Source organism: Hyla sarda, chromosome 2, assembly GCF_029499605.1.
Source record: "Hyla sarda isolate aHylSar1 chromosome 2, aHylSar1.hap1, whole genome shotgun sequence".
Taxonomy (NCBI): Eukaryota; Metazoa; Chordata; class Amphibia; order Anura; family Hylidae; genus Hyla; species Hyla sarda.
The window spans coordinates 393,932,537-393,955,058 of record NC_079190.1 but is presented as its reverse complement, the minus strand read 5'-3'; the positions used below and the strand labels follow the sequence as shown (position 1 = coordinate 393,955,058).

Genomic DNA, 22,522 nt, shown 5'->3' with positions numbered 1-22,522 from the left:
ATTTTTTCTTTCATGACATATTTCCGTCTGCCTCCAGTCAACATCAGGTTGTGCTTCGGGGCTTTCTAAAGACAGAATTCTTCAGGCCAAAATTGCAATTGTTGGACCGGCCAACATGACCCCCCCCCCCCTCGTTCTCCTGCACTGCACACAGGCTCTCCCCAGGAAAGGAGAGCGTCAACCACCGCGGGTAGCAATGGCCAATATGCCCCCTCTATGTATCTCTATGGGAGAGCAGGAGATATAGCATTCGTACATCTCTGACTCTCAGTAGAGATACATGGAGGGGGCATATCGGCCGCCGCTTTGTGTGGGAATCAACACGCTTCATTCCTGGGGAGAGCTGGTGTGCAGTGCAGATTAGATACTTATCCCCTATCCTTTGGATAGAGGATAAGTTGTCAGGCACCAATATACTCCTTTAACTGTATAGTTGTATGTGATTAAGCAGAAAATGTGGAGCTCAGTAAGAGAAAAATGAGTCTTTGAAACCTCTAAAGAAATGTAGTTATAAAATTAGTATATATTGGTTTATATTCCTTTATAGAATTTCTATTATATAAACTGAACTTTGTGTGTCTTATTGTTTCTGTATTATGGCATTTTTATTTTTTATTGCAATTCTACTGTTTATATGCTCTTGTATTCAATTTAAAGAAGTATTCCAGCGCAAAATAACTTATCCCCTATCCAAAGGTTAGTGGATAAGTTATAGATCGAGGGGGTCCGGGCGCTGGGGCCCCCCGGGATCTCCTGGACGGGGCCGCGGCAGTCTGCAGGAAGCGAAGTTTCGTCCCCAGCAGAAAGCCGCGGCAGACACACCCCCTCCATGTATCTCTATGGGTACATGGAGGGGGCGTGTCGGCTTTCGCGTCATGCGGGGACGGAACGCCCCCTTTCCAGAATACTACTGCGGCCCCGTCCAGGAGATCCCGGGGGCCCCAGCGCTCGGACCACCCACAATCTACAACTTATCCCCTATCCTTCGGATAGGGGATAAGTTATATTGCACTACAGATGTTCTTTAAGCAATTTTATTGTATACCTTTTAATCTACGTTGTGGTAACATGCTGGACTGAGCAGGTCCTTGTGCACCCCATAAAGGGGTATTAATCATTTTTGCCTGTTGACAGTTTCTTTTAACGCTTTTTTTTTCACTTTGGTTTTTGCGGACGTGCACTAAATTTATCATTTGGCGTATGTTGTAAGTAATTTTGGTGCAAACGCCTAAACCAGCTGTTCACAGCGCCTTTTACACAGAACTTACCCCCACAGAGGACAGCGTATTTTACCCTGTAGCAGCCATTTCGGAGTCCCTCCTGAAGTATATCAGCAAGCGACATGAGTTATTTTCTTTTGTGGGGTTTATAACCACCATGTGAAATGGATTTTATTTTTCATTTGAGTGTTTATTTTTTTTTTTACCTTTAGTGCTTACTTTTCCTGAACCTGTGTGGCCAAAAAACGACAGTGGAGAGAATGCGCCAAACTTTGGCGCCAAAAAAACACTGCGCCAAAAAATTGCACCAAAGATACGAAAAAAAAAAAAAAATCCATTGATAAATACCCCCTCATATGTTTAAAGGGGTTCTCTGGTGCTTAAACATCTTATCCCCTATCCAAAGGATAGGGGATAAGATGCATGATCACGGGCATCCCCAGCTGCGGGACTCCCACGATCAGGCATTTTATCCCCTATCCTTTGGATAGGGGATAAGATGTTTAAGCACTGGAGAACCCCTTTAATTTATCTGGCTGTTGTGATTTCTATTTCTCTGTTTTGAATCCATAATTTTTTTTTTTTTTAAATAAAAAAAAAAATACTGTACATCTCCAAAACCGAAAACTGAAGGGATTCTCCAAAGTGGTATTTTATACATAAAGATATTTATTCTGATATATTAACACTTTTTTCACTGCATAGTTTATATATATATATATATATATATATATATATATATATATATATATATATATATATATATGACACTGGCCCTTTAATGTACTCAAGGAAACAAGATCATGTCAAATGTTGATTTAATTAGAAGCAGAATTCTCATGCATGTCAAATATGAGGGAGACTCCCTGGATTTCCTGCTATTCGCCAAGTTCTTTCATTTTGAGCTCAGAAATGTAACAGATCCGTTGTCGTCCACTGTTTAGTATTGAACGTATCTGACAAGCCGCAATCGCCGATGAGAACAGCTTGTAACGCTGGGTGACGAGGACAGATCAAAAAGCAGCACAATAAAGGAAGAAAGACTTCAGTGTGACCTGATTTTTACAGCATGTCATGTACTGTTATTTCAAGTAATGCACAAACTTTCACTCCTCGCCAAGAAAAAAATTACAGTAATAAACAGATACTGTTGCCTGGAATACAGGAAAAGCATCTGCTTTCACCTTTCAGATGGCTCCACTGTTACCATAAGACTAGTGGTGTCGACATTTTATTCTATAAACTTAAAGAGAACCTGTGGTCGGTCATAAAAAGGAACCATAGAGTTTTAATATCATTTTGTAGCCCCAGGTGCCCTGATTACATTTAGGTTTTTACTTTCTTGCTATGCCCTCCCATTCCCAGCATATATTTACTTTTCACTGCATGCTCAGATGAGCAGAGACTTTACAGCAAAATGAGCTTTGACTATTAGACTAAGGACCCACTCACACTACGTATTTTTCAAACGGAATTCCACTCAAAAGTTGCAGTGCAGCAGCCTCCCATTCATTTCAAATGGATTTTGCTGCACCTTCCCATTGGGGAATTTCCGTAGTGGATGTCCTGCCATAATGATTCCGGATTCCCCCTACAGGAATTCTGCCCTGACTGCATAACTGTCAATGAGGACGAAACATTTCCTGGTGGTCCTAGTGCCGGCTTGTTCTGCTGGTGCCTACTGCCCGCGTAATTTCTCAGAATGGAGATTCTGTAGTGTGATTGGACCCTTAGAGTTTGTGGTTAGGAAACTGAGGGGGCGAGATCACGTTTTGTATGTGTGATTATGAGGCTCCTAATTACGCCCCTTGAGCCAAACATTCACACCCCATTTTATTTTGCAATATACAGTTCCAAATACAGTTGGTCAATCAAGTAGCAAAACCCCCTTTACCCTGAGAGGAGGGGGCACAGCAAGCTACAGTGTAAAACCTTATTTAAAAAAAAAAAAAATATCTAATTTCTGATCACAAGGGATCTATGAAAAATAATGTTATTGCAGTTCAGACTCATACATTTCAATTGGGATGGGCTGCAATGCCAGGCACCGCTCATAGACAGATGGGGCACTGTTTCTGGCTTAAACAGACCCCTTTTCTTACCCAGGGCAACTCTTTTAGGAGTTTTTCAAGCAATAACATTCATTACCTATTTTCACAAGATATGATAAAGGTTAAATTATAGGGGTCCAACCACTGGAGCCCCTAACATATTACCAAAATCTTGGCCAATATTTTCCTACCACTCCTCATCAACATCCATATTGTGTACAAATATACAAGCGCTACCTAGGGCCGGGGAGATAAGTTATAGCTGCCAATTATAGATATATGGTTCCCTGCATACCATATAAAAGTGTACAACATATAAGGTACGGTATATATAATAATCAGCGCTGAAGAGGTGAGATTCAATAGAAAATAAAGTGCAGTAGTCTGCAATTTACCTTGGTATAGCAATCAATGAGTCAGCTTGAGAGTCGGTAAAGTGCAATACACTGAAAGAAATGTATATGAATGACCAATGCTCAAGGGATGTATAGAACTCAGACGTGAGTATTCAATAATTGGTAGATACCTGTATCTCCCTGATATTGCGTTTATCCAGTAAGTGGCAGCTTGAGTACGGTAAAGTGCTCTGTGCTGCGGTATAAATGAACTAAATGAAAAAATGCAGGTGGAAAAAATTGTATTAATATGTAGATATATAATTGTTGGTTTGATATTAGTAAATCAGTATGGTGAAAAAAATCCGACGTGTTTCGGAAGTAATACGACTTCCTTCATCTGGGAAGGTGTGTTTAGTCCCGTCCTGCTTTTATAAAGCTCCGGATCCTGATTGTACATATACCTGCATTGCCATAAAATTATCCCAAAAAAAAAAAAAAAATAAATAAAATAAAAAGGTGACCGTTCCTCTTTATATGTATATAGGATTATAAGTCCACAGTAAATGTTTAATAAAAACCAAATATCTCCATGTCCATATTCAATCCATGCGGAACAAGAGTGTTTAATTCAAAAATCCAACAGCTTTCTGCCTGTGACATTTGGGCTATAAAATCACCTCCTCTCCAATGTGGGGTTATCTTTTCAGGACCAAAGAATACTGATCCCTCACTTGATGATCCATGTTTATCTTTTGTAATGTTTGGACAGGGGGTGTCCTTCAAAGCCCCTATTTATACATGTTCCCTTATTCTCTTGGCAAGCATTCTTTTTGTATGGGCAACATAGATTTTTTTAAGTTATACATAATAAAATCTGTCAGCCATACAAAAAGAATGCTTGCAAAGAGAATAAGTGAACATGTATATAATATAAATAGGGGCTTTGAAGGACACCCCCTGTCCAAACATTACAAAAGACAAACATGGATCATCAAGTGAGGGATCAGTATTCTTTGGGCTGGAAAAGATAACCCCACATTGGAGAGGATGCCTTTTTTTGCCCATCAAACTATCGGGAGAAATTATTCCTTAGGATCACAGGTACTTTTATGAAAATGGATGCAGAGCATTGCACCTAGGGACAAGTATCTATATATTACTGCAGTTATAAGTACCAGTACACCGTACTGATTTACTAATATCAAACCAACAATTATATATCTATATATTAATACAATTTTTTTCCACCTGCATTTTTTCATTTTGTTCTATTCATTTATACCGCAGCACAGAGCACTTTACCGTACTCAAGCTGCCACTTACTGGATAAACGCAATATCAGGGAGATACAGGTATCTACCAATTATTGAATACTCACGCCTGAGTTCTATACATCCCTTGAGCATTGGTCATTCATATACATTTCTTTCAGTGTATTGCACTTTACCGACTCTCAAGCTGACTCATTGATTGCTATACCAAGGTAAATTGCAGACTATTGCACTTTATTTTCTATTGAATCTCACCTCTTCAGCGCTGATAGATAGATAGATATATATATATACACACACACACACACACACACACATACATCTTATATCCATGTTGTGTATGGACCGGCAGCTTAATAAAAACTGCTCTCTATTGGATATACAAAAATGGCTGAGCACATCTATAGAAATCTATGGGGGATTCTGACAGGCCAAATAAACCAATGGCGGTCTTCCTGGTAATATCCCATCAATTCCATTACCAAGGAGTCCCTGTTCTCAGCAAAATAGAGATGGAAACAGAAGCTGTCAAGAAGGCAGAAAAAAAAAAAAGAAGAAGACTAGGGACCCTGAAAAGTAAAATGATCTGAGTGGTTTTTATGGGCAACTGGTCAACTATTTCTCTGCACAAGTTTTGATTAGTGTTGCTCGCGAATATTCGCAATTCGAATATTATTCGCGAATATCGCATATTCGCGAATTCCGCGAATATAGCGCTATATATTTGTAATTACGAATATTCGTTTTTTTTTTTTCACAGTACACATCACAGTGATCATCCCTCTCTGCTTCCAGCTTGTGTGATGTAAAAAAGGCTCTAATACTGTGTGAGATTGCCATGCGAAAATTAGCATATGCAAATGTTCGCATATGCGAATTTTCACGTACACTGATTTTGTATGTTTATTTTCGCAAATGTTAATTTTCGCATACATGAATTTTCGCATATGCGAAAATAAAACGAGAATATGCGAATAGTCGCGAATATTCGTCCATATATTCGCGAATTCGAATATGGCCTATGCCGCTCAACACTAGTTTTGATTAATCTCCCCTGGTGTGTTTACCACTTTTACCTGGCAATATATTCTCTTCCACTCAGTGACTGGCTATGGTGCTTGAAATAATTCTTCAACTTCAATTACCCTGTGTATGCCATATTAAACCGATATATTGCCACGTTACTCCCCTTAATTATACATTAGCCTCTCTGCTGGCCACTTTAAAGGGGTATTCTGACTTTATTCATCTTATCCCCTATCCAAAGGATAGTGGATATGATGTATGATCGCAGAGGTCCCGCCACCGGGACCCCCGCAATTTCTGTTCAGCCCCGGCATTCTGTTCCGTATGAGATGTGATGTCACGGCCAAGCCCCCACATGACATCAAGCCACGCCCCCCTTCAGTACAAAAGCAACAAAAATGAATGATCTATTTGATTTAAAAATGTAACCTTAAGGACACAGGCCATTTTGGCCTTGAGGACACAACCTCCTCATCTTTTAAGAGGCACAATACTGATAGTAGCTGACACTCATTGCTTCTAAGTCACTTAACACTCCAGGGCGTACATGTACGACCTGGTGCATTAAGTACAGGACATCAAAGGTATATCTGTATGTAATAGAACATCATTACAGGCAAAAAAACTAAACAAAAAGGGCATTCATATTTACTAATGTTTTTTTAAAGGGGAAAAGACTATAATAATAATAAATAATAATTATTATTATTACTACTATTAATAATATATTATTAAGGTAAAATTTGGTACTGAGCAGAGAATAAAACCTGGCTATGTTTCTACAATTGTTAAATCTTCTTAGCTCTACACAGAACAGTGATTCATGCCGCCACATTCTCCGGTGCCTGGAGTACTGACTAATCTTGAGGTGGAGTCAGTGATCTTTCCGGGTGAGATTAGCAACGGCATGGTAGAGGAATGAGGAAAAAAAACTCCCAGGAATAGCCAAATCTCCATGTATAACAGATTGTGGCAGGTATGCAAGACATACACATGGACGGGGTTACAGAGAAAAATATGCAGGACATTACTCAGAGTTAGAACATTTAGAATAAGAATAGACAATGTGGGTCTTCCTGAAGGAAAAGTCAGCCCTGCTCATTGGAACACAAATTCAACTAAGGTCCTATAGATAGTATAGTGTGTAAACCTCCAAAATACCCTCACGCTCCAAAGAGGTAAATACAAATGTTCTGTTTTGTAAAAAAGAATAAACTAACACACAATGGGGGTCATATTCAAAACTCTTTACATCAAAAATGTTGCGTTTTGCACCATAATTTTGGCACAAAAAAAGTTTCCATCATATATTCTAAGTGTTTTACATGAGAATGATTCAAGGTTTACACTAGTCACACCAGTTTTGCTAAAGTGGGTGCAGTTATGTGAATTTAATGTTTTACATAATATTTTCAGAGGAGCGAGAATCCATTTCACATCAAAAATTTCATACCAGCTATTTGCTAGTGTAGAAATCACAGAAATCGTTTTTTTCTTTTTTTGGAAAAAGGTATTCTTTATTAAATTATTGCTAAAAATAAATAATTATTATTGGAAAATGTTAATTAAAATTTTTTTTTTCATGGTCACTGCACCTGCACTCACATTTAACTCCTGAACACATTTTATGTATACAGTTATCGCTTGTATGGGTCCTAGTAATTATGGGAGATGCTTCCTCCAGAATTTTCATAGATTCAAAATTTGGTGCCAAAATCTACAATTTTGGTGACAAACTCAGCAATTTTGGTGCAAAAAAAACTTAAAGATGGTGACAATGGGGAGGTTGTCACAGGCGATCAAGAGAAGGCGGAGCTACTGAATGGGTTCTTTAGTTCTGTATACACTATGGAAAAAGGAGCTGACATTGGCCAGGTCAGTGCTGGTAACACATCATGTAATGTACTGAACTGGCTTAATGTAGAGATGGTACAAGGTAAGTTAAGTGATATAAATGTAAGCAAATCCCCAGGACCGGATGGACTACACCCAAGAGTTCTTAGAGAGGTAAGTTCAGTAATATCTGTACCCCTGTTCATGATATTTAGAGATTCTCTGGTGTCTGGTATTGTGCCAAGGGACTGGCGCAAGGCGAATGTGGTGCCAATCTTCAAAAAGGGCTCTAGGTCTTCCCCAGGAAACTATAGACCGGTAAGTTTAACGTGCATTGTGGGTAAATTGTTTGAAGGACTTATAAGGGATTACATACAGGAATACATAGGGGATAATAGTATTATAAGTGATAGCCAGCATGGGTTTACTATGGATAGAAGTTGTCATACCAATCTAATTTGCTTTTATGAAGAGGTGAGTAGAAGCCTTGACAGAGGAATGGCTGTGGATATAGTGTTTCTGGATTTTGCTAAAGCGTTTCATACTGTCCCTCATAGACGTCTGACAGGTAAGTTAAGGTCTTTGGGTTTGGAAATTTTAGTTTGTAACTGGATTGAACACTGGCTCATGGATCGTACCCAGAGAGTGGTGGTCAATGATTCGTACTCTGATTGGTCCCCGGTTATTAGTGGTGTACCCCAAGGTTCAGTACTGGGCCCGCTGTTTAATTTATTTATCAATGATATAGAGGATGGTATTAACAGCTCTGTTTCTATCTTTGCAGATGACACCAAGCTTTGTAGCACAGTACAGTCTATAGAGGATGTGCATAAGTTACAAGATGACTTGGATAGACTAAGTGTCTGGGCATCCACTTGGCAAATGAGGTTCAATGTGGATAAATGTAAAGTTATGCATCTGGGTACTAATAACCTGCATGCATCGTATGTCTTAGGGGGGATTAAACTGGCAGAGTCACTGGTAGAGAAGGATCTGGGTGTACTTGTAGATCACAGACTACAGAATAGCATGCAATGTCAGGCTGCTGCTTCCAAAGCCGGCAGGATATTGTCATGTATCAAAAGAGGCATGGACTCGAGGGACAGGGACATAATACTCCCCCTTTATAAAGCATTGGTACGGCCTCACCTGGAATATGCTGTTCAGTTTTGGTCGCCTGTTCATAAAAGGGACACTGTGGAGCTGGAAAGGGTGCAGAGACGCGCGACTAAACTAATATGGGGCATGGAACATCTTAGCTATGAGGAGCGATTAAACGAGTTACAATTGTTTAGTCTTGAGAAGAGACGTTTAAGGGGGGATATGATAAACGTATATAAGTATATTAATGGCCCATACAAAAAATATGGAGAAAAACTATTCCAGGTTAAACCCCCCCAAAGGACGAGGGGGCACTCCCTCCGTCTGGAGAAGAAAAAGTTTAGTCTCAAGGGGCGACACGCCTTCTTTACCGTGAGGACTGTGAATTTATGGAACGGTCTACCTCAGGAACTGGTCACAGCAGGAACAATTAACAGCTTTAAAACAGGATTAGATACATTCCTGGAACAAAATAAGATTAATGCTTATGAAGAAATATAAAATCTCATCCCTTCCACACCCCTACCCCTTAATTCCCTGGTTGAACTTGATGGACATATGTCTTTTTTCGACCGTACTAACTATGTAACTATGTAACAAAAGTGGCATGAAAATGATCTCTTACATATTTTCAAAGCAGCACAAGAGACCTTTGAAATGTGAGGGGGAAAAAAAGGTGTGATTAACCCCTTAGCGCAAATGGACATTTATAAACGTCCATATGACCATCCCCATATATAATGGGCGCTCACAATCGGGCCCGATCGGGCTGATGTCCGGCATTAACTCTTTAGATGCGGTGATCAAAGTTGATCGCCGCATCTAAAAGTGAAAGTAAAAGCATCCCAGCTGCTCAGTTGGGCTGATCGGGACCATCGCGATAAAATCGCGATGTCCCGATCAGCTAGGACGCAGCAGGAGGGTGGCTTACCTGCCTCCGGCATGTCCGATCATCGATTGATTGCTCCAAGCCTGAAATCCAGGCTTGAGCAATTAACCGCCAATAACAATGATTAATGCAAAGCTATGGCTTTGCAGTGATCTGTGTAAAAGATGAGTGTGTGCAGTGTTATAGCCCCCTATTGGAGCTATTACACTGCAAAAAAAAAAAAAAAAAAAAGTAAAAAAATAAATAAAAGTTAATAAAGATCATTTTACCCCTTCCCTAATAAAAGTTTGAATCACCCCCCTTTTCCCATAAAAAAAAACACTGTGTAAATAAAAGTAAACATATGTAGTATCGCCACGTGCGTAAATGTCCGAACTATAAAAATATATTGTTAATCAAACCGCACGGTCAATGGCGTATGCGCAAAAAAAATCCAAAGTCCAAAATAGCTTTTTTGGTCACTTTTTATCCCATAAAAAAAATGAATAAAAAGCAATCAAAAAGTCTGATTAAAACAAAATGGTACCGCTAAAAACTTCAGATCAACGCGCAAAAAATGAGCCCTCATACCACCCGTATGTTGAAAAATAAAAAAGTTATAGGGGTCAGAAGAGGAAAATTTTTAAATTATTAAATTTTCCTGCATGTAGTTATGATTCAGAACCTATATAAGTAGGGTATCATTTTAACCGTAGGGACCTACAGAATAAAGATAAGGTGTCATTTTTACCAAAAAATTTACTGCGTAGAAACGGAGGCCCCCAAAAGCTACAAAATGGCGTTTTTTTTTTTTCCATTTTGTTGCACAATTATTTTTTTTTTTTACGTTTCGCTGTAGATTTTTGGGTAAAATGACCGATGTCATTACAAAGTAGAATTGGTGGTGCAAAAAATAAGCCATCATATGGATTTTAGGTGCAAAATTGAAAGTGCTATTTTTAGAAGGTGGTGAGGAAAAAACGAAAATGCAAAAACTGAAAAACCTTCCGTCCTTAAGGGGTTAATATTGCTGGAACAGATATTACAATAGTTTTTGAATATATCCCCCTATGTATTTGGAAGAAATTTCAGACCCTTTCACTTTTTCACATTTTGTTACTTTGCTAAAAAAAAAATTTTTTTTATAAAATCTGGTTTTTCCTCCATCATTCTGCACTCAATACCATGTAATGACTGGAGGGGATAATGGTATTTTTTTCAAAATGAAAAAAAAGGCTATGAGCCTTTGGACCCTTTGCTATGACACTTGAAATGTAGCTCTTAAAATGTTTCTACACCTTGATTGTACACCAATATACTTCCTATAGTGAAGCATGGTGTTGGCAGCATCAGGCAGTGAGGTTGGGACAGGGAGGCTAGTCAGAGTTGAGGGAAAACTGAGTGGCCCAGCTAGAGCCCTAACTTGATCCGTATTGAACATCTCTGGAGAAACCTTAAACTTTGTTACACTAACGGTCCCCATCCAACCTGCGCTTGAGAGGATCTGCAGAGAAGAATGATGGGAAATCCCCAAATACAGGTGTACAAACCTTGTGGCATAATACCCCAGAGGACAGGAGGCTGTAATCACTGCCAACATGGCTTTATCTAAGTTCTGGGTAAAGGGTCTGAATACTTATGTCAATGCAATATTTTATTTTTCCCTTTTCAATAAATTAGCAAAGATTTCTAACATTCTGGTTTCACTGTCATTATGTGGGATGGGTGCAGAATAATCAGACATGTCAAGATAGCTGACTGGTCTTCTTTAACATGCAGATGACACATGTATACTCTGGATAGGACAATGGTCTATCATAGCATCATATATGTATTTTACATGTGAATATATGCTTAACAGACGTCCTTTAACCCCTTAAGGACCAGAGGGTTTTCCGTTTTTGCACTTTCGTTTTTTCCTCCTTACCTTTAAAAAATCATAACCCTTTAAATTTTGCACCTAAAAATCCATATGATGGCGAATTTTTTGCCCCACCAATTCTACTTTGTAATGAAATCAGTCATTTTACCCATAAATCTACGGCGAAACGGAAAAAAAAATCAATGTGAGACAAAATTGAAAAAAAAACACGCCATTTTGTAACTTTTGGGGGCTTCTGTTTCTACGCAGTAAATTTTTCGGTTAAAATGACACCTTCTCTTTATTCTGTAGGTCCATACGATTAAAATGATACCCTACTTATATAGGTTGGATTTTGTCGTACTTCTGAAAAAAATCATAACTACATGCAGGAAAACGTATACGTTTAAAATTGTCATATTCTGACCCCTATAACTTTTTTATTTTACTGCGTATGGGTCGGTATGAGGGCTATTTTTTTGCGCCGTGATCTGAAGTTTTTAGCGGTACCCTTTTTGTATTGATCAGACTTGTTGATCACTTTTTATTCATTTTTTCATGATATAAAAAGTGACGCCATTGACCGTGCGGTTTAATTAACAATATATTTTTATAATTCAGACATTTCAGCTTGCGGCGATACCACACATTTTTATTTACACGTTTTTTTTTTATTTTTTTATGGGAAAAGGGGGGTCATTCAAACTTAATAGAGGAGATGTTAAATGATCTTTATTCACTTATTTTTTTACTTTTTTTTTTGCAGTGTTATAGCTCCCATAGGGACCTATAACACTGCACACACTGATCTTTTACATTGATCAGTGGTTTCTCATAGGAAACCAGTGATCGATGATTCTGCCGCTTGACTGCTCATGCCTGGATCTCAGGCACTGAGCAGTCATTCGGCGATCGGACACCAGGAGGTAAGGTAGGAGACCCTCCTCGTGTCTAACAGCTGTTCGGGACAGCGCGATTTCGCCGCGGCGATCCCGAACAGCTCCCTGAGCTAACCGGCATGGTTTCACTTTCAATGCAGCGTTCAACTTTGAACGCCGCGTCTAAAGGGTTAATAGCGCGCGGCACCGTGATCACTGCCGCGTGCTATTAGCCACGGGTCATGGCACCACGTTATAGAAAGGGAAAGGACTCAGGACATACCGGTACTCCTTAAGGGGTTAAAAATTAATGAAGATTAAATCCTTGTAGTATCATTTATATTTACCTTCATCGCAACTTCTCCAATCTGTATCCCCAACACAGCCTGAAATGGGACATCAGATCTTCCTATTATAGACACTGAACTTGCTTTATCTGATAGGAAGGCTGCAACCTCCATACCTAAATATATAAGAAGAAGTTAGGTGACTTTATTTAAAAAAAAAAACAAAAAAAAAAAACACCCAACATTGGGAATAACATCACAGTGGAGAATTGGAAAGTGTGGGGTATTTATTGTAATGGTTATGATTTTGTCATATAAAAAGGATTAACAGTATACACTTTTTTTTTGGTTATAACACTATACAATTTTGTTATTTTACCTTGGCAAAATGAGAGTGGGAGCCTGGGCTAATTTGATCAGAAGAATCCCGTAAAGGTAAAATATTATTAATTTGATAAATAGGGAAATTATTTTTTAATAATTCCAAATAAAATTTGCTCTGTTTTGTGGAATGTTACAATAAAGATGGCCATACACATGATGTAAGTCAAACGTGACAATTTCATCAGGATTGGTGAACCATCTAATGTGTATGGGGCCTCCTGATGACAAATCGAATATTATTATGATCAGATGTAGGCAGAGGGAATAATAGGGCAGTTAGATTTCTTGGTCCAAGCCACTGCACAGATGTTCAATGTTTAATTTGTTTCCCTGACATAACACTTTTAAAGCATTACTGTCATTTATAATAACTTTTGATAAGTCACGCAGACATGTCAAAAGCTTTGAGTGGTCAGGGTCTCAGTGCCGAGACACCCCCCCTCTGATCTCTAGATACATCCTTCTAATGGAGGGCATTAGACTGAGCACCGAATTGGATAGCCTTATCTAGAGATCAGAGGGGGTCTCTGCATGGAGACCCTGACTAATCAAAACTTTTGATAAGACTGTGTGACATGTCAAAAATTTGTAAAAGTGACTGTAAAACTTCAAGTAAACATAACAAAAACTGAAAAGTAATTCTATTTTAATGTCTGTAAAAAAAAACTCTTATGGGAACAGATTATATTTAAGGGTATGTTCACACGCTATTTGTTCTTGCGGGTTTTCCACTGCGTATTTGAAAGTGGGCAGGCTCTTCTCGGCTGTCTGCAGCAGATTTTCCACGGCGGAAAATCCGCCGCAGTTCCTACTGACTTCATTGGGGCTTGCGGCGGATTTTCCGCAGCATAAATCTGCTGCAGACAGCCAAGAAGAGCCCGTCCCCTTTCAAATACGCAGCGGAAAACCTGCAAAAACAAATAGAGTGTGCACGCACCCTAATAGACCATTCCCTGTATGAAAGAAATCTACAATAGCATTTTACCATAGTCCAATTTTATCTTTGAAAACAATAACTGCGCCTACCTATAAATGAACTCCCCATGATCACCACATTCTTGCCAGTAGCAGCTTCAGAGATTGCATTGGCATCTCCCGGACAGCGCAAATAGAAAACATTCTGTAACGTGGAGCCGGTACACTTAAGATCTCTAGGCCTAATAAATACACACATAAAAGCATATTAACGATGCACGAAGAGACAGAGGTCGGCAACTGCCGTATCAGAACACTGATTTCCCCAATACGTACTCTTGCAACAGCGGCAGGTTCACAATAGCAGTACCACCATTAAAGTTATCTTCCCGTGCTACAACCTCTTAAGAGTAAAGGTACAATTCATGTCACAAAACTGGAAGAAGAACAGAGGGAGCACTCACAATTTGGAAGGAATGCAGGTGATGTCTTTATTCTTGGACGGTGTGGTGCATACACTTCATACAGCGGGATGCTCATGGCGTCCCGCTGTATGAAGTGTATGCACCGCACCGTCCAAGAATAAAGACATCACCTGCATTCCTTTCAAATCGTGAGTGCTCCCTCTGTTCTTCTTCCAGTTTTGTGACATTAAAGCATATTAAGATTCCATTTTTTCCCCAACAGTCAAGCTTTTGTTTTCAGTCAAGAATGGCTTGATAAATCCATAAAGCTCACAAAATAAATGATATACTTTGTTGGGCTGCAGGATCAAAGCATGTGGAGGCATAATCTGAAGCTCCTGGTTGCCAATCCACAATATGTAACAGGGCACCCAACCATCCATGTGTAATATTTAAATACTGGTATCTTTTGGGTCCCATTAGATTCCAGGTGCCAATTACAGCTGCCAACTCTATACACCTAAAGTTACATTGTTACAGAGGAATATCACAAGTACCCAAATAATTGGAATATCAGACAATGCATCATCAGGATGGTCTACTATCACAAACAGTTAACCAATGGTTTCATCAGATCACGCTCCCATAAAGGTTTCTCAATGTAGCCTTTGTTGCACTTTGTAATCTTAAATTGGAATTTACAATTTACAAGATACAAATGCTTTAATATTGTACAAAGAAAAAAAGAGCAGCAAAATAAGGACAGTTGTAGAGGAGAGGATTATAAATAGCTACAGGCCATAGAGACAGGGTATCTGACTCCGGTTCTTTGAATTATAGGCGATGCACAAGTGGTCACCAATAGGGGGAACATAGAAGCTTACTGCTTAAAAAATTTATAAATTGACTTTAATAATAATGCAGTATAAAAGTAAACTTCTAAGCTCCCTCTAGTGGTGGCTGCATAAAGCCAGACTGACATCTATTAAAAGAAGTACTCTAGGATATATCTTTTTTCGACATGTCATATTACATTGTATCCCGGCACCAGGAAGAGGATCAGGGCTGGTGGTTAATACATCACACTGACACTCCGATCAGTGGCCAAGGTAGGATATCACAGTGGCCGGTGATTAGCTGAGCTGCAGTGTGACGCATCAACCACAAGAAAGAACCAAATCACTGTGGATGCCGGGAGCAGGATACCAGAGTCCCCATGGGTGCAGCCGGAGGTACCGTACGTGGAGTTTGTCTTTCCAAATGCCAGCATTCTGGGCAAGTAAAAAAAAAAATTTTTTAAAGTTATATCCCGGAGTACTCCTTTAACACTTAGGCCAATGATTCCAACCAGGGAGCTGCAGCATTTCAACAGTCAAGATGGTGACCAAATTTTTTTTACCTACATTTCTAACAGGGGTACCAGATGCAAGGCATATCTGCTAAAAATTCCTCATACTGGGGGGGGGCCTGAATCAAATTAATGATGAGGGAAATATCAGATTTCTGCGGGGGCATATGAGATGCCTTGAAGTTATTACTGCTGGGGAGGGAGTGGGAAAGGAGATGCTTGAAATTGGTTACTATATGGGTGGGGAGAGGAACAGGATTTGTGAGAAAGTAATTAATGCTGGGGGGGATTTTAGATACCTGAAAGCGATTTCTGCTGGTGGGCTCTGAGGGACCTGAAACTGGTCACTGTTGAATGAGATGTAAGTCCTAAATGTAATTACTGATGGGGGTCGATATATGAGCCCTGAATGTGATTTCTGCTGGGGGGATAAGACCTCTGCTAAATAGCTAATAGTGACTTAGGTGTATTGTTCATTACTTGTTTTTAGCAATTTCTTTGTCTAAAATAAACATTTGGTAGGGGTGCCCAGAGGAACATTTTTCCCTTGGGGTGCCCCAAGTCTATGGAGCCTGGGAGACACTGACTTAGGCCATGAGAAGGGCCTTGGTAAGAGAGATATATAGAAAAAGACAAAAGAGAGGTGCGCTCCTAGTGCGGATGGTTCAGACAGGTGAGCCCCTTAGGAAAATGACGTAAGCTTACCAGAAGTGGTCGTGCTCAGGCCACAACACCTATATCTACATGTAATCTCGCTCGGTGAAGAGGAGGTCAGCAGCTCCGAAGTCCCCTCTGAGTGATCTAGTCACTCAGCATATCTGATGCGGTCTGGAATAATGTGAACCAAAAGCGTGGGACACATAATGGGAGGACTGGGTTCCGGGCGCTTCCCCTCCTGATAAAATTCTTAATCTTAGGCAAGCAGTTCCATAGATTAAAATGAAAAGGTTTATTCGCAACAATAGGTTCGAGTCTTGTGCCAGACTCTTCTTCAGGATTACGACAAAGGATTCAAACACACAGCAGTTGGAGTTTGCAAGAAAAGGAGTCTGACTGCTCTGAGCCAAAGGTTCCCCTTCAAACAGCCAAGACAATACAGTAAAAGCTTAGGGACAGCTCTGTGAATGTACTTGAATGGCCCAGTCAGAGACCCAATAAAATATATCTGAACAGATCTGAAAATGGCTTCCACTTATATTCCCCATCCAAACTGACAGAAAGAATCTGCAGAGAAGATTGGCAGAAAATCCCCAAATCTAGGCGTGTTAACCTTGTGGCATCATACCCAAGGGGCTTAAACTAAGTACTGAGTAAAGGGTCTGAATACTTCGGTCAATGCAATATTTTAGTTTTTCTTTTTCAATAAATTAGCAAAGATGTCTAACATTCTGTCTTCACATTGTCATTAAGGCATTTTGAGTGCAGAATGATGCTAATGTACCACATACATACATACATGCTGCCCGTTGCAACTAGAAGTTGGCTGTATTGAAGGAATGATCCATCCTTGAACTTGACCCTGGCATCATCTGTGTTTACTGAAACAGCCTACAACATATAGCAAGAAATGTTAGAATTCTATAGCCCTGCAGGAAACACGTTTGTATAGTATTAGTAAACATCTCTGTCTTTTCTGGTGCATTTAATAGAAGCCGCCTGCTGGAATATGAAATTGTCTTTGGAAACAGCATGCGTGTTTATTGTGAATACATTTGTGATATTGGGAAGTTCTGGCGCCCACATGTATTCCTCCGAATCATCATAACATCTGTCATGCTATTCAGTGCTGTAGCATCTCTGTTTTCTCTTGGATAGGCAACACTTCGTTATGGCACCAGTGCAATCTATTGCCCTTGCATGTGTACACATTGTATCTCGGACAGTTGTGTGGGCTGGCCTTGTGGCAAAAATGTACTTTGAGAAGTCTTCTGAAATGCAGGAAAATTCTATTTTTCTTAAAGCTTTTGCAATATTGGAATTTCCAGAGAGAAATATATCGTTCTTATACAGTAGGTGGCAGTAATGTTGCATACATTATAAATATATTCTTAAAAGAGTATGTTATATATAACAGTACTGGATAGAATACAATAAGTTAAAATCATAACATATAGAAGCTAAAGTGGGTGACATTGTTAAAGCTAGTGGGAATATGGGGTAAAGTTTCAATGGATTACTGTTTTTTTTTTTTATTTCATTACTATGCTTATCTTTTGCTATTTTAGGGTAAGTTCACACATACGGGTTCTGCTGCATATTAAAGTCAATGGGTAGCAAAAGCAGCAGCAGAAAATATGCAGTAGATCCTGTACCCTTAAATGGGCACTGTCAGATTAAAACACTTTTTATATGTTGTACATCATGACAAAACATTAACCTTTCTAGTATACTTCATAAGAAAATGTTATATCCTTTTTATAGAAATCATAGCTTATAAATTCATGGCTTTGTCCAAGCTGAAGCACAGGCATGGACAAAGTCCAGTAAGTGAGGGTGGGCTAGAGGGTGGTACAGTACAGTTCCCCCACATTAGGGGTGCAGTGCAGTTCCCCCACATTAGGGGTGCAGTGCAGTTCCCCCACATTAGGGGTGCAGTACAATTCCCCCATATTAGGTGCAGTATAGTTCCCCCACATTAGGGGTGCAGTACAATTCCCCCATATTAGGTGCAGTATAGTTCCCCCACATTACGGGTGCAGTACAATTGCCCCACATTAGGTGCAGTATAGTTCCCCCACAGACATACAGCCTTCAGCCATATACAGTGTATGGCTGGAGGCTGTGTGCCTGTGTACTGCCCCACTTCAGTGCTCTGACCACCACTCCTCCGGTCCGGGGACCGGGGTCACAATCTACTGCTAGCAGTAGGTCCCCAGACTGAAAGAGCGGTCGTCGGAACACTGAAGACGACGTGCTGGTGACTTACCATGCGTGCGTCCTCCTCCTCGATGCCCCGCTCTTCTCCTATGGGCGCATGCAGGGGACGTCAGTGACATCCCTGCGCACACTACCTCCCTGTTGCCCCTGCATTTTTAAAGTTAATGCGGGGCCGGCACCGCAAAAAGGTAACCGGGACATCCTTGAGTCCTGCAAAGATCTTTTGGGACATCCCTGTGTGACGGGAATGTGATGGGGGCCCCCTGCGGCTTGATTAGAGTGTGCCCAGGCACACCCGGCACACCCTGTGCGCACGCATCAGACAGGAGAGAGCACAGAGGAGTCCTATCAGATAGGAGAGAGCACAGAGGAGTGCTAGCCCACCCTCACTTACTGGACTTTGTCCATGCCTGTGTGGTGTTCCAGCACCAATGGCTGTCCTGTGGCTTTGGACTGTCTCGGGCAGCTTGGCAGCACAAGGTGTTGGGTCCACCAGAGTTCTATAGTTAAATTAATGGTGCATTGCAATGTCAGATAATATATTTTCTTAAATTAATTCTATTATTCTTATATGTATATATGTTTTATATTGGACTGTACCTTTAATTGAGAGCAGTGAACCCCATGTGACCCAGTCTTCCAATGGGAATCCCTAAAGTCTCCCCTGTAAAGTGTAGTGCAGGGGAGGAGTTAGTCAGTTCACCCTAGTGTGGCTCCTGAGCAACAGCTTAGCTCATGTGTGCTGTGTGTCGTGTGCTCTGAGGAGAGGCCTACGTCAAGTCTAATCTCTCAACTGGTCATCCTGCAAGGAGGAAATTCATGTCCCTGCTGAAAAGTCTTCAGTACCTTGACAGGACCCTAGCTAACAGGATTCAACCTTCTTTCTCACAAGTCAGTATAATTCTGTTTGGTGTAAGCACCACAAATCACAGCAAGGAAACAGGGCTCCAAAAGGGTTATGCTGCACTCTCTCATCTAAAGCAAGCTGTATGTGTAATACCATCTGCACCCAGCTCAGTAAAAACAGTTATCTGTAACCCAACGTCAGTGTGTTCATTTACTCCCCGTGTATGGCCCAGGAGAAGCTGTCTCCAACCTTGGACCGTGTATAGGATAAAGGTGCCCTGGTGTCACGAAGTGATCAGGTATTCCTAGTTACACCCCGTGGACACCACTCCTGTGCTTCAGCTTGGACAAAACCATGATTTCTATAAAAAGGAAATAACATTTTCTTATGAAGTATATTGGAAAGGTTAATGTTTTGCCCAGATGAAAACATATAAAAAGTTTCTGTATCCGACAGTGCCCAGCACGTCATCATGTTCTTAGACAAGGACAATAACTAGGTTGACACCACAAGTGTCATCTATATCCAAGCCATGTCTCTTTATAAGCGAAGGGCCCCCTTCACCTCTGCACTGGAGGTTGCAATAAGAGCCTCCTTTTCAGGTTCAGAATCCCAGTAAAATGCCAGACGCCAGGATGAAAACCCAATGGACCACTATAAAGTCAATGGGGTCTGTTGGGCGTAATTGATTTCCTATGTGCATCAGATTATGCTGAGGTGAACCTAGCCTTAATCACAGTATTTGAACTAACTGGTCAATAAAGCGGTTACATTTTTTTTTTTTTTTTGCAAAATTCTGAAATTTGAAATAATAATATTTTGAACAACTTTGAATGAATTGTACTGTAACAGCCAACCGAACACTTGTATGAATGATGAGTTTCCAGAGGGGGGGGGGGGTCACAAAGACAGAATCTGATAGAGATACAACCAAATGACCATAAAATTAGCATTAGACAACAAAGCTTAGTGGTGCGTTCACACCACCAATATGGCTGCAACATCCCATTCATTTGAATGAGCCGAAGGGAGTCAGATAGTCTTCCACCGTTTTAAGTCCAGCAATCAAACTGATACGGCAGCCATACTGCACAAATGTGGTGTGAATACACCCTTATAGGGTGCGTTCACACTGAGTAATTCAAGAGGAATTTACTCGAGTAATTCCTCTTGAATTCTCCTCTCCAAATTACCGTAATTCACATCTCCTCTGCACGTAGACTTTAATGTTTTTTCCCGCTGTCCTGTTCACACTGCGGAAATTCTGCTAGCAGAATTCCTACGCTGAATTCCTTTCCGCTTGAAGAAAGAACATGTTCATTCTTCAAGCGGAATCCGCAAGCAGAATCCAATAGAAGTCAATGGTAAAAAAAAAAAAAATTCTGCCAGATATTGTTTTCAAGCGGAATTCGAGCGGAATTCAGAAAAGTAGATTAAATAGCCTCCTCCTTCATTCCTCTCCATTTCCGCATGGAAAATCTGCTTAATACTGCTCGATGGAAAAAATAACAGAAGGCAACAATTTCCTGACCGAAATTATTCCTTGTGAATTCCTCAGTGTGAACGCACCCATATGGTGGGAAAGGGGAGTGTGGTTGCAGGGTGTGGCTTTATATGAAGCTTGACTTGATAAATGGTTAAATGGTTCATTGATTGTCAAGAATGTTTCTTCACATTCCAGTATTGTGTTTGCTGTAAATCACTAGAGAAGTAAAGGTTACAGCATACAAGTCGCTCATAGTCACATACATAAGATCAATACACACTTGAGTATATTAACCCCTTAAAGGACTCAGCCCTTTTTTGTCCTTCTGACCACTGTCACTTTATGCATTAACAACTCTGGGATGCTTTTACCGATTATTCTGATTCAGAGATTGTTTTTTCGTGACTTTAACATAGTGGTGAATTTTCGGCGTTACTTGCATCCTTTCTTGGTGAAAAATCCCAAAATTGAATGACTCTCTGATTGTAAGGAAAATGGATATTCCAAATAAATTTTATTTTGATTCACAAATACAATATGTTTACTTTATGTTGGCATCATAAAGTTGACATGTTTTTACTTTTTGATGACATTAGAGGGCTTCAAAGTATAGCAGCAATTTTCAAAATTTTCACGAAAATTTCAAAATCTGAATTTTTCAGGGACCAGTTAAATTTGCAGTGGATTTGAGGGGCCTGTGAGAAATACCCCATAAATGACCCCATTATAGAAACTACACCCCTCAAAGTATTCAAAATGACATTCAGAAAGTTTGTTGTTAACCCTTTAGGTGTTTCACAAGAATAGCAGTAAAGTGGAGGAGAAAAATCGAAATCAAAATTTTTTACACTAACATTCTTGTAGACCCATTTTTTTCATTTTTTTTTAAAAAAGTGGTAAATAGAGAAAAAGTCCCCCAAAATTTGTAGCCCAATTTCTCTCGAGTATGGAAATACCTCATATGTTGACAAAGTGCTTTGCAGGCTCACAACATGGCTCAAGAGGGAAAGAGCAACTGGGGGATTAAAAAAAAAAAAATTTGCTGTCATGGTTTTTGGGGGCCATGTTGCATTTAGGAAGCCCCCATGGTGCCAGAACAGCAAAATAACCCTACATGGCACACTATTTTGGAAACTGCACCCCTCAAGGAACGTAACAAGGGGTATGATGAACCTTAAAGGGGTATTCCAGGCAAAAACTTTTTTTTTTTTTTAATATATATATATATATATATATATATATATATATATATATATTATATATATATATATATATATATATATCAATTGGCTCCGGAAAGTTAAACAGATTTGTAAATTACTTCTATTAAAAATCTTAATCCTTCCAATAGTTATTAGCTTCTGAAGTTGAGTTGTTGTTTTCTGTCTAACTGCTCTCTGATGACTCACGTCCCGGGAGCTGTGCAGTTCCTATGGGGATATTCTCCCATCATGCACAGCTCCCGTGACGTGACATCATCATTGAGCAGTTAGACAGAAAACTTCAGAAGCTAATAACTTAGAAGGA

At 39.9% G+C, this 22,522-nt stretch overlaps 1 protein-coding gene across 1 annotated transcript in view; it reads right to left on the bottom strand.

Moving 5' to 3' along the window:
• Positions 1 to 22,522, bottom strand: part of LOC130356761 (apoptosis-inducing factor 3-like) — a 99,136-nt gene that overhangs the window by 40,452 nt on the left and 36,162 nt on the right. Inside the window, exons 10-12 of the mRNA XM_056558689.1 lie at positions 17,242 to 17,333; positions 14,145 to 14,275; positions 12,795 to 12,910 (exon numbers count right to left, since the gene is read on the bottom strand). Of these exons, the coding sequence (XP_056414664.1) occupies positions 12,795 to 12,910; positions 14,145 to 14,275; positions 17,242 to 17,333 (339 nt within the window). The remainder of the gene's footprint in view (positions 1 to 12,794; positions 12,911 to 14,144; positions 14,276 to 17,241; positions 17,334 to 22,522) is intronic.